Source organism: Ambystoma mexicanum, chromosome 1p, assembly GCF_040938575.1.
Source record: "Ambystoma mexicanum isolate Mex_15411 chromosome 1p, UKY_AmexF1_1, whole genome shotgun sequence".
Classification (NCBI taxonomy): Eukaryota; Metazoa; Chordata; class Amphibia; order Caudata; family Ambystomatidae; genus Ambystoma; species Ambystoma mexicanum.
In genome coordinates, this window is record NC_090921.1 from 1,185,332,626 (window position 1) to 1,185,346,420 (window position 13,795).

At 43.9% G+C, this 13,795-nt stretch overlaps 1 protein-coding gene across 1 annotated transcript in view; it reads left to right on the forward strand.

Annotated features, from left to right (window-relative positions):
• LOC138533009 (IgGFc-binding protein-like) overlaps nucleotides 1-13,795 on the forward strand; it is a 330,908-nt gene that overhangs the window by 173,540 nt on the left and 143,573 nt on the right. The window contains exon 8 of the mRNA XM_069641116.1: nucleotides 9,456-10,023. Coding sequence (XP_069497217.1) covers nucleotides 9,456-10,023 — 568 coding nt within the window. The remainder of the gene's footprint in view (nucleotides 1-9,455; nucleotides 10,024-13,795) is intronic.

Consider the following 13,795-nt stretch of genomic DNA (forward strand, 5'->3'; position numbering starts at 1 on the left):
TATTCAAAATCACCACCCCTCACCATAACAATATCCTATTTTGTTCTTATGCACCGGGATTGCAAGTGAAACAAATCCATCCATCCGTAATGGTTCTAGAGCCCACATTTGTTGTAAAAAAATGATGTCATATAGATTCATGTCTGCCACTACTTTCATTCTCTCGCGTTTAGACAAAACCCCCGCTTTATTCCAGCTAAGAATGGTGACCATATCCTCTGAGGAATGGGCAGGCAGTTCCCTAGCAAGGTGAGGAGCTGCCTCGGACCCCAAGGGGTTTGAGTTCCTAGATAATAAGCCCCTAGTCAGTCCGGTTCTGCAATACCTGACGGGGTGTCAAAACAGTTTGATGTAATAACTGCCCCACCACCATTTGAAAGCCCCCCTTATACCGCTGCTAGGTGGGCAGCTGGCCCCTGCCCGCTCTCTTACCACCTCCCAATTGTCCTGGTGTAAGCTCAGACGACTAATATGCCGGGGGATAGAAGGCAGCCAAGGGAATACATTTTCTCACATTGTTTACACTCTTCATATTATGTCGACTGGGGCCAAAGACAGAGACTAAATAATTCAGCATGGCTGTGGTTACTGCTGTAACAATCACACAGTCACCCTCTCCCTGTTTAACTTTGTTACCCACCCATAAGGCTCGTCTGGCCATCAAGATTCCCAGTGAATTGATCTTCATGCCAGATAAATGGGTGTAGATCCAATGTGTTGTTTTATTTATTAATGGGATTGTTGTCTCCTCCTTTTGCCAAAACCAGTGGTACGGCTTCAGGCGGGAGGTCAATAACAGCTCGATTTGCCTGCAGCGTTGCCGAGCCAAAATGTGCAGCCGGTTTGCAAATGTTATGTTGCTTTAGTTCTTTGGAAACTATTGCCTCATGGTTGTTTCAGCACTATTCTGGGGAATGAGCGGAGGATCTGCTGGTCTTGCACTTCCCTAGGATATTGATTGGGCTTTGGACTGTGTCTCAATAGCCAGTCCTGGGGCCAAACCCCTGCCAATGGCCACGCTACAAGTGCAAACCACCTGTTTGAGATCCAAGATGTCATTCTTCATCCCACTAATAAGATCATCTAGGATAGTACTGAAACCATACTATTGTCCCCCTGTGAAAGCAATGAATGTGGCAAGCCTCTGCTCTCATTACCCCTCTCTGCAGGGTTACCGTTATTTAGGGCAGGGTCGGACAGTGCATAATTTAACAAAGGGTCTACTCCAGCCCCAACAGGTGGGCCACAAATATGTATACAGGTGGGGGAGGAATGAGTACTAGATTTGGGGCGTGATGAACCAGTTAATATGCCTTCCAGGTCACCCATGTGGGTTGAGGCTACTTCAGTTGCCCTCTCAGTGCTAAATTCATTCCTCAATGTTCCCTGCCATCTGATTCAGGTATTCATTCAGGGTGGATTGACAGGAGATAAGAGCGCCTTGCGTCCTGGCACCATTTTGACTCTGCTTGCTCTTTTTAGTTTTACTTTCGCCGTCAGCAGGTCTCTTGCCTTGCGTTTGGTTATAGTGGGTCCCACTCTTGATACATGCTCACCAGAGTAAGACCAGACAAGCCATTATCAGGTTAGTCTAGTTAAGCAGGTCGTAACATAAAACTATGTACGTTATATACATATGTGAGAGCTGGCAAACCTTGTCAGGGAAGCAGGGCAACAATATACAACTGGGCAGCACACGCCCTTCATAGTAGGACCAAACAGACCAGGCCAAGCTAGACTGGGCACCCTATTCAAACGATGGATCTGTTCCACAGATATGGTAAATACCACAGTTTCGCAATCTCATTAAGATCTTCCTCTTCTTCAGAGAATAAGGAATATCATCAACAAGGAGTGAAAAACACTTGGGAAGGCAATAATTCCCAGAGGCTGGACCAAGATCTTCCCCTGCTCCCTTGCTTTTCAGGCCACACCACAGTGGCGAATATGAATGCAGCACAAACAGACCAGGTGGATAGGCGAGTGGAGGAGACCCTCTAAGATGCTGATTGGTCTGGTTAATTAACCCTTTTGTATGCAAGCTATACACCTACTCCACTCAATTCCTTTGAAATGCTCAGCTCACTCCGGAAGGAGAGGGCAGACTGTAGAAATGCTCTTGAGATCATGAAGGAGATAACGCTGTGCTCTGACATCTCCCATAACATCCCAGGGCTAGTGCCCTCCAGAAGATTTCTGAAGTCTCCACCAGCCACTGCTTCTGCTTGAGAGCATGGAAGGGTGAGGTGCCCCACAGAACTATCTTTTTTAAGACTTCCTTTCTTAGGTTAGAAAGTGTTTGGCTATAATCATGGGTTACTGGTGAAGGAGTCTGAGGATAAGGACCATGTGCATGCCTTTCAAACTTAAGCATACTGCCCTCTATAGAGGTGTCTTCAGATACCAGTCAGACACCTCAACATCCCTATGAGAGGGTCACTGATAGGATGATACCAAGGGATAAGTACTATAAAGCTCATAGATACTAAGGGAAAACTCACCCTGGCTCCTTCTTACTGATGCCTGGTCACCCCTGTACCCCTTCTGCCTCCCCAAGAACCTAAGAGAGTAAGGGGGGTGCCTCCAGAACATTTACAGTATCTGGGAGGTGGAGGAATAGCGTGTCTGGGGACAGGATGTTTTGATGGAAGGCATATCATTCCTTTCCTCCCCCTTGATTGAGGTCTGATAGTAACACCATGGATCAGTAACCACTGGAACAATGCATTCCTGAAAGACGGTATTCAAGATTTCTGGACAAGAGGGCCATAACTCCACTGACTCTGATGGAATAAGGAAATTGAATTTACTCCATTTTATTTATATAGACTTTGGGTGCTTCAAGACAAATGATCAATCTTAAGGAGAACAACATGTTCATGAAGACCTTTCCTTGAAGACAGAAACTCTCTAATTTACAATACCAGTTGTGTCTCTAGGATACTTAGTGACATTTGTCAACCTGGAGAATGCATACTTCCACCTCCCAATCCACCCATGTCAGACATGATTCTTGGGGTTTGTGGTGGAGGGCATACAGTTCTATATATGTATTTTGTATTTTATTTTTTATTTATATAGTGCCTGACACCTATACAAAGAATAACAATGGTACAATAAAAGGTGGTAAATGAAGGTACATGAAAATTGAACAGAAGAAAGAAAGTGATTTTTGAGCCGGGCTTCAAAAGAAGGAAAGGAGGAAAAAGAACGAAATGAGGGAGGGAGAGAGTTCCAATGTTTAGGAGTTAGAAGAGTGAAAGAACAGAAATGGAAAGTGGCTCAAGGATTAAGAGAGGCAGAGAAGAGAAAAAGAGATTGGGAGCGGATAGAACAAGAGGGGATATCGGAAGGGATAACAGAGGAGAGATAGGGAGGACAAGACCATGTAGAGATTGAAAGACAGTGCAAAGGAAGTTGAATAGAAGACGATCCTTAAAGGAAAGGCTTTGAATCTGTTGTAGAGAAACAGAGATAAAGTCATCAGGCAAAAGAACAAACAGACAACATATAGAGGCAGGATAAATTGAGCAGAGAGGAGCAAGGTAGTACGCAGGAAGACCAAGGAAATGACTAGAGCAATAGCATTCGGGAGAACAAATGAGGAGCTTGGTAGCCTCAAAAGTAAGAAAATGGCAGTCCTTGCAGATAATAAATAGCTCAAAATGACATTGTGATAGAAGCAATATGGGAAGTGAACAAGAGGGCAGTGTTAAAGAAAATGCCTAGGTTACAGATAGAGGCAGAGATGGGAATATTGGACGGACGATAGGAGCTAGAAAGTGGAGAAAGATGAGGGGGAACTGTAGTGGCAGGGGAAAATAGGACTTCTATTTTGGAAGGATTCAGATGACGATTGAAGACATTCAAGCTTGGATGGCGAGAAGACAGAAAGAGAAGAGTGAATTGTGTCAATGAATGACGACAAGGAGAGAAGAAGCTGAGTGTCATCAGCTTAAAGATGGTAGGTAAGGCCAAAGAAAGAAATAAAATAAGAGGAATAGTTTATCGGGGAAAGAGAATACGTCCCAAAAAAGAGCCCTTGGGGGACACTGTGAGAGAGGGAAAATGGGAGAGGAGTGGCCAGCCCAGGAAATTGATTAGGTGTGATTAGAAAGGCAAGAGCGAAACCAGTGAAGCACAGAGGAAAGGAATCCAAGATATTTAAGAGAAGAGAGAAGAATAGCATGATCAACCGCATCGAAGGTGGCTAATAGGTTGTGAAGAACCATCAGTTAGGGCAATTTGGTGTAACAAGTTGAGAGAAGAGTGTTTGAGACAGCAAGAAGGAAATTTTCGGTGGATTGCTGAACACGAAAGACAGATTGACAAGGGGCAGAAGAGAGTCCATTAAACACAATTAGCGACCTGTGAGTGGACGATATGCTCAAGTAGTCCAGACAGAAAGGGGAGTATGGAAATTGGAGGCAGAGGTTTGAGCGGGGGGACACATCAAGGGAGGGTTTCTTGTAGATTGGAGGGATAGAGGTATGTTTGAACATAGAAGGAAAGGTGGCAGAACAGAGAGAAGGGTCTATAGGTACAGAGGTAGGATAGGCATAGTAAAGGAAAAGTAAGAGTTCCAAGTCAGGAGGAGGAAAATGAATTCATGAGCACTTGAGAATGAGAGGATGGAAGAAGGTTGTCAAGTGAAGATTGGGAAATAGAAGAACTGAAAAGAAACTTTTTTAGAAGAAATGTAATTAGCAAAGTCGGAAGGAGATAAGGGAGAAAAGGAAGCAGGGCCAGGCAAAGGGGGGAGAGAATGCAGTTGAGTTTCTGAAAGAGACTTTGTGGGTAGGCAGAAAGGAAGGTGAATAAGTCATTTAAATATGTTTGTTGGGCAGAAAGTAGCATTGAGTCATAAAGGGAATGAAGAGAAGACAATAGATGAAGATCAGAAAGTACCTTGGATTTACACCAACACCGATCAGCCCGACGCAACAAGCAGCAGGTAGGAGGGGGGGTCGTCCAAGGTTGAGGTTTACGTGGTGAAGAGGAAGAGGATGCCGGCTGGAGAAGATCAAGGGTGTCCACAAATCTTGAAGACAGAAGAGCAGATGCAGAGTAAACAGATAGAGAGGAAAGGACAAGAAGAGAAGAGAAGAGAAGGCTTAGGAAAAGGAGGAAACTTGAAAACAGCAGAGATTGCAGCAGAGAAAATGGAAGAGGAGTGGAGAGTAGGAGGAGAAGGAGGGAGAATGATTGAAAAGGAGAGAAGAAAATTAAAAGAAGAGTAGAGTGGGAGAGCAGAAACAGAATACGACACCAGAATAGAAATAAAAAAGGATATCTATCGAGGAGCCAGAAGAATGAGATGGTGGAGTATGACGTTGCGAATAATGAAAATAAATTCTGAATAGACAATAATGAAATAGAGGAATGGGAAGTAGATTAGTGGAAAGGAGAGGTACAAGGAAGAAGAACAGATAAGAGAGCATCAAGGTCATCACAGAATGAGGAGACCGACCCAGGAGAGTGATAAATAACCACAAAAGTGACAGGGGTAAGTCAAGAAAAAGAAGAAACGTGATATTCGAAGGAGGAAAATGGAGTGCCACCGGAAGAGTTTGAATCAGGAGGAGGAGAAGAATAAGTTCTGCTTTTAGGTCCTCAAATTCAAACTTCAATATGTTCTAAGAGCCTTCTCTGAAGTATTGAAAGCCTTAGTGGGGACTGGATGATCGACGACTCCCACCTTGAAAAAGCTACTTGTACCATCAACCTTGTATGTGTCACGCTATAATATTTTGAATGGCTCCTGAATACGCAGAAACACTACCTAATACTCAGGCAGTCGTTGGAATTCATAGGAGGGCTTTTTAATGCAAGGAATGGGATAACATACCCCTCAACGCCCACAGCTGTCAAGCTCAGATCACAAATCTCCTCTCTTCTGGTGACAGAGCACTGCCACTTCTGCTGGATCTAGCAGCCACAGTCATTGTTCGCCTTTAGGTAATACACCACCTCGGCCCATTGTGAGTCATTTATTCCAGAACTGCGACACCACCTTAAGGATTTGCAGCTAATTGGTAAACATGACAGTGTCTTTGTACAGAAATATGTAATGGTGGGTTTCCATACCCAACCACCCTGACTCTAATTGCCAGTAAGACAGGTTGGGAAGGCACCCTGTAACACCTCTCAGTCTATGGGAGATGGCCAATAGAAGTCATCAACAGATCCTGAAACTGAAATGAGCTATATTCAATCTGGTATGCCTCTGAAGTCTTCTTCCCCCACTTCAGTGAGAGGTCTGGCCTTGTCTACACAGGAAACCAGGTCCCAATGATATATACCAACCTCTAGGGTGAACATATTCTTCTCTTCTGGAGAGGCTGGTGTCAAAGATTATGGATTGGGCAGCGGACAATCCCATTCATAGCAAGGCTTACATTCCAGTCGCCTTGAACGTCAAAGAGAATTCTCTTGCTGCAAACTTCCCATCCACAAATCGGTACACTCTGTTCCTCCAGATGTTTCACATTGTCTCTCCAGGAAGAGAACTCTCCACTTGGAACTACCAGCATCTCGGATGAACACTCTACTCTCAACTTCTGCCACTCCTGGGACTCAGAGACGTTCTCTCATTTGCCTGGCCCCAAACATGCCTACACACTTTCTTTCCATCCCCCATCATTCAAAAGCTCCATCCCAGGATCAGGACTTAGTGGACCTAGCGCATCATGCTTGGCCCCAGAAATCTAAGCAAGTATTAGTTCCTACACTCCAGCCCTCCCCTGGCTCTGTTCGATGCCATGGCTCCTGAGTAGTTAGGCCTAAAACAAGGGCTACTATCCCCAGCTCTCATGCCCATCATACATGGTATCAGGATACATGCAACCCTAGCTTCCTATGCTCAGCATTGGAAGTCCTTTTCTAACAGCTGTGAGGGAACATGCATCTTGACTCCCTTACCTGCAAGCCCATCCCGATTCTGTACCTGTTCTATGTGTCCTCTCTGATGTATCTTATTTTCACCAGGATGAGGGCCTAGTTCTACCTTCCCAGGTCGGATTATGGTAACAGTGCCTCCACTTCCCCTCACCGGCTGGATGTAGGCAGAGTGGTCAGTGTGTACCTATACTGCACTGGTTTAGCCCACCAAAGGGATATCCTTTTTGTCTCCTTTGGGCCAACTCATGTGGGGAAGAAATCACCACTGAAACAGTGTGCAGGTGAATCAGGTGCACTGTTAAATTGGTCTTCTGGAATCTGGAGGATTCCCTGAGAGTCCTGGAACACTCTACTATGACAGTGCTGTCTTCTTCATAACATTTCAAGTGTGTTCTCTTGAAAAACATGTGTCCAGGTAGTTACCTGGTCCTTCCCATATACATTAATCTCCCATTCTGTATGTGGCACCTCCTTGCCTGTCGTTCTTGTTGACTTTCTTGGATTGCGTTTATGATTATTTCTGTTATTGAAATACAAATATCATGAATGCACTGCAACATGGTCAGTTTTATCCTGCCGCATTATCTGTTGGACTGTCTCCAAACCCTTGTTGTAGTGTTAGGAATGGAACACGGAAGAGACAAAGGAGCAGTGCCCAGATTCCTTGCTGATAATGCCATCACACTGGATCATCCTCTTCCTCCTCCCAGGCCTACAACTTGTCCCTCATTCCAGGGTGGATATTGCACTATATAACTGCATTGGTATTGGCAGCAGGGTTTTGCCTCTTGGTCCATTTTTTATCCCACACTTACATTGGCCAGGTCAATGGGCCAGATCAATTCTTTCTTTGATTTGATTGTTTGCAACAGTGCGGCTGCCCCTGAGGCAGGATGCCGCGTAGTGTAAGGACTGGGAGGGGAACAGTGGGTATTTTTTGGTTACAGCAATCTGGGCATGACCTGGTAAATCACTCTTCATGGCTTTATTTAATGGATATGAAAAGCCTTGAACAAGCACTATTTGTAACCATGGTAGGCCGTGTTATAGAAGGAAGATAAACAATGGTTTCAAAGGTGGCTCAGAGCAATTGCCCATGGTTATAAATAATGCAAGCCTTTCATCCATTGCACTTCAGTATTGCAAAGTTGTCTTACGTGGCATGGGTTTGCAAAGGTATGGGCTCTAAGTTTCTGTAACTAGCGTCCCACGTTATTCCTCACAGGTGATGTCCAATGATACCGAAACATATCCGAAATTGCGTGTGGTCTCGCGTAAAGTGATGTGTCATAGCAAATCCACTTGGGCTGAGACAATGCCTGATTAGAAAAAAATTGGTCCTTCTACATTAAACAAACCAGGCTGAAAAACGACGTTTTGAAAAACTAAGTGGACCAATTGCCAGTGAAAATGATTAATTCAGAGCTCTCCCATCTATCAGATTTCAGTGTTGCAACGTCCTGTCATCCATACACTGATGTCCATTTTCAGATGTAATTTACTTCTGCATACAAGATAAATTGGCCTTGATTGATTGTGTTTGGAAGTCAATCAGAGGGTGTAGAACAGCTGAGTAGGCTTAACCTGGACAAGACCGAGGTAATCATTGCTGGCTCAAAACATAGGTTACCATTGTGGCAGATGTATGAGTCTGTTAGTTAATGGGTTTCATGTCACCAGTCTTAGAGCAATTATTAACAGTAGACTCCTCATATAAAAAATGGTTGCAAATCCCGTGGGGGCAGCTTTTTTACTTCCAGCGCTTACTTAATTGTTTTAAAGTGATTTCTGCCGCCCCCCACCCACCTAACCTAGTATAATGCTGCAGTATTAGGAAATATGATGATGCTCCCCTCTTATGGCGTGTGGAAAAAGAAACCCACAATTTTATATTTTGAACAGGAAGTGTCCTGACTTTCTTACCACAAGGCACGTGTAAAATCTCGTGTGTGATTCTTCTAAAGCACAATCGACCAGGTTCAGTTGTTCTCGAAAAATCTGAGCAGCTGCATTAATTCAGGAGTCAAAGGTCACCAGGTGGGCTAGCTCTGAACAGAGATCTGTTTTCGAAATCTAGAAGAATTAGATTTGGGGTTCTTCACTATTTACTGAAGTATTTCATCCACTGTGGAAACATATAATAACGTGCATGAATGGCTCAAACCTGGAAAACGAATACTTCTGTCTCATTTGTCTTACCTGTTAGAAGGTGAAACACGCTGTTTGCCTTGTCATGCATGGAAGGAGAACTAAGCATAGAGAGAGGGAGTTGCAGGGTGCTAGTAACTGGAGGCACTGGCAGGATCTGCTTTGTTTATTTAAATGAAAGAATTCCTCCTAGATGGTTGGCGAGTGTCTGTGGTGGGGATCAAACTGAGAAGCTGCTGGGATTAATGTGGAGTACTGCATCCAAAATGAAAGTGAATCTGTCTTTGCTTCTTCGTTCAGACTAAGGGGCCTGTGGGATGTTGTAGATTGTAGACTCAACTGTGCATTAGAAAGGTCGCTTCAAGCCTAGCAAAACTCTAATCTTCTTCCAAATGTTTTTTTATCAGGTGGATGACATTTTCGTGAGCCTACCATTCTACTTCCAGACCAGCAAGATTGTGGCATTCAGAAGTGGCATAAATGGGATAATTAAGACAGACTTTGGCCTGGTTGTGGTGTTTGACTGGGACAGCATATTCTCAGTGACCCTGCCCAGCACATACATTGGTGCAGTCTTTGGCCTCTGTGGAAACTATAACCAGAGGATTAATGACGATTTGACTACGAAGGGCGGAATCCTGGTGACCAGTGCTGTTCAGTTTGGGGACAGCTGGAAAGTGCGAGATATCCCAGGATGTTCACCAGAGTGTGTTGGGAACTGTCCTGTCTGCAATGATGCTGACAAGAAGAAGTATGTGGGCAACAATTTCTGCGGCATCATCAACTCGCCCAATGGGCCGTTCAGTGCTTGCTTTACAATCATCGACCCAACACCCTTCTTCGAAGATTGTGTTTTTGACACCTGCCAATACAATGGTCTCTCCTCTGTCCTCTGTGATTCCATCACTGTCTATGCCAGCGCGTGCCAAGCCAAGGGTATCCAGATCCAAGCGTGGAGGACAGGATCCTTCTGCCGTAAGTACTGAAAACAATCACATTCTCTTTAATTAGGATCAATCAGATTAACATGTGAAAGTATATTCTCACATTACCTTAAATATCTATCAACTGCATGATAAGGCTGTGATCTTGCAAGTATAAGGGATGGCATTGAAAGCCAAGGTTCTCGTGCACAAAGACAGAATAACCTGCAATGTATGTTTCAATATTATTTATTAATTTTAATAAAAATTATATCTCTTCACCTTACATTATGTTTTTTTACAATGTTCAGTTTTCTTGGTTCATGGTGACTCCTCCTTTCTGGTCTTTAAAATAATAGCAGCAAAGTACAAAATGCAAAACGGACATGGTGTAGGGAGTTTATAGTGTGTACAATTATACCACACATTCTCTTATAAGTCACCAACATGTAATTTACTCTATACTATACTGTACGAATTTGGTGTAGAGGCACATCCTATAATGCTTTTGAAAAAGTCGAATGCAATCAACAGGTGGAAGAATGTTCTTTAAAGGCCCATGCTCACAACAGTTCATTTTAAAAACAGGAACAATCATTATTTAATCATTGAAAAGCGCAAAGCATATCACTGATGAATTCATGGGCCACACGTTAATGTCCTATCCAGCTTTGGCACTAATTATTATTTAGAATTAGTGTCCGCCGAAGGTCAATTAGTTTGTTAAAAGCAAGTTCATTGGCCCATGGCCCTCACCCAGGCCTTACCTGCCTGACAAGGTTCAGACACTGCCACGTCCCGGAATTCTTTCCTACAAGTGGCCGCCATGGAAGGGGAGAAGGGATTACATCGTGGCCATTTTGTTTCTTTACTTTTTCTTCACTCATTTTAATGGCCACCTTGGAAAGGGAGAAAGAACTATGTGTAGTCCCTTCTCCCCAATCCCTGCCGGCCATTGTATTGTTTTTTTCTTCTCGAGTCAAGAAACGGTTGCAGAACCGTTTCTCAACTCAAGAAAAATTGCTCTTAGTACCCTGGTACGACGTGCCGTTGTACTACGGGCAATATAACCCTCAAAGGGGGAGCAATGCCAGTAGGATAATGCCCCCGGGGCTTCGTAAAAGCCATTGTTTCGCTTCAGCTTTGAATTTTGGGCAGGGGGCATTACCCTACTGGTAATGCCCCCTACTCAGATTATATTGCCTAAGTGTGCTTATTGAATCTCATATTTTTTAACAACAGGGTTCCATTTCAAATAAGAATTACCACGGGAAGGTGCCTTTCCATAAGAGCATTGTTTGATTGAGTTATCCATGCAGGCTTGTGAAGAGGTATAAGAACGGGAACACGCACAAGGGGCAGGGACTGTAGGGCATAGCACTGTTACCTTTCACAGCCTTTGGGCAGAATATTTACACTTAGAAATGTAACACAATTTGGATTTTACATTAAGAACAAATTTACACATTACATAGAGGTCATAAGGTCAGAATTCAGGATAGGAGGGTCGGGTGAGGATGGAAGGGTTTGGAGAGACATCTTCCTTTGCTAGCAAGTGGAGTTTGAGACACGTTTGTAAGAGTTGCACTGCAGAGATTGATTTGGAGGCTATGGAGTGAGCACTGAAGTGGGGTATGGCAAAGCGAGAAAAGGAGGGAGTGTGGTTGGATGTACCGGGAGTAGGGGACTGATGGGTTGTGAAGAGACAACGAACAGGGATATTGAGAGCAGGAGTAAAATGTATTAGTTGTCAGATGGTCTAATAGACGAGTAGCAAAAACTCAACAACAAAACGATTTTCCATACAGAGCCATCCATCATGGTGATGGTAGGTAGAAGAGGAGAATGATCTGTGTATGTTGAAAAGTGTGCATGTCAGAATGTTGTGAACTTCGTTTAGGGTAGATTAGGAAGAAGGCTTAAGTAGTAGCCCAGTTTGCTACACACACAGTAGAGACATGTGTTTTAGGTGAGTGGTGCTTGGGGTGTAGGCTGATTTTTGTAATGTCTAGGAGGTTGGGACTGGCAGTGGTTGTAGTGTCTGTGATCAACTGGAAGAGTTTCAGGTTGCTGTCAAAGGGAACCTCAAAGATGCAAGCCTTTAGTGAGATGGAGAGGAGGTCAAGAGGAAAGATTTGAGAGACGAGAGATTGGGCTTGGTGTTGGAGCCATGGAGAAAGATGGCTTATGTACTTAAGGAGGTTAGCATGAGGCAGAATTTAGCCCTCCAGTGGTGGTATCCTCAGCAAAGAGGTGATAGTTGATGCCAAAGGAGGAAAAGAGTTTTCCAAGGAAGGATGTGCATCGGATGAAGAGACATGACCCTAGCACTAATCCTTGACAAAAGCCCACTGGGAAGGTTGCATGTGAAAAGGTGCTGGACTCCAATGAGATTGAGAATTGAAGGAGAGAGGGATGATCAACAGCTTTAATGCAAAAGGGTGGTCTTGGAGGATGAAAATGGAAGGCAGGTGAGAGTGGTAGGTTGTGATAAAAGCATTGGTGCAGTAGATGAGAACAGTCCCAATTGAATCTTTAGACCAGAACACACATTGGAGAGATCCAGTAAGTGAGTGGACCTCAAGATACTTGAATATGAGTTTGAAGATAACGCTCTCAATGATTTTAGAGTTTTAAGGCGAGAGATAGGCCTGTAGAATGAGGAGTTGTAGGGGCATGTTAGGGAGAATTCTCCAGAATGGCTAATTTCCCTTACCTACTGAGTCCCTCAGCAGCTTTGCAGGATTTCTTTATTGTTTTCACCTGAGTGTGAGCCTTTTTTTCCCACTCTTACATGTGTTTTGCTGTGTGTTTTTTAACATTTTTTGTGTTCATAGACTGTGGAGCTTCACCTACTCCATAGGCATCATCTTTTTACTATGTGTTACATAGCACCCTCACTGCAGTGACACAGGGTTGTCTTTTTCATACTTCCCACTTCAAACTCCATTTTCTGGGACTGACTACTGTCTCCCAGAACATGTAAAGTTGCCATTGACTTTATTAGTTTTTGAAGGGTTTGTTTCTTTTTACCTGCTAAGAGTGAGACTCTTTTTCCCACTCTTAGACATTTTTGCTATGTGTGTTCTAGGTTATTGTTTTGTGTTTAATGCCTATGGGGTTTTCTCTCACCCATAGGAACTATCTTTATGCACATGTGTTACACAACACCCTCCATGCAGTGACACAGGGGTGTTGTAGCGACCCCCAAACATAGACTCCATACCCTGGGAGTGACTACTGTCTCCCAGAGCATGTAATGTCTCCATTGACTTTACCAGTCAAATCTTACGAACTTAACCAGGACAACCTATCTTACTATGGAGGTACTGAAAAGGGTTAATAGATTTCCCTTAGGTTCATTTACGAGGGGGTACCTTAAAGTCCCGTTCTTTAAAGTTTCTGACTGATGGCAGTGGTTACTACCAAAAATGTTCAACCGCAAATATTTTACTATGGGATTTTGCCATTGTTCGAGGCTAATACTTTTACTGACAGCCTCTAACATACCGCCAGTTTATTTTATTATTAACTTTACTCCGGTAGGTTTTATTTGCCAGATCTTTAATATAACTTCTTTCTCGAGTCTTACTCCATTCTCCTAACCCAGGTCGGGGATCCTTTGTTCGCTCTTTTGGCGGGCTTCTGCCAAGAAGCCCTCCTTTCGGCGCCTCTGAGTCTGGGGTGGGTCTGTTGTTTGGGAGGGGGAGTAGAACCCCTGGACAGAGTTGCCACAGCAACTCAGGTCGCACTCTAACCTGATAGGCTGGAGGGTCTCCCGCCAAGAAGACCACTCCACTGTGTGAGTGACAGCTAGGCTGTAT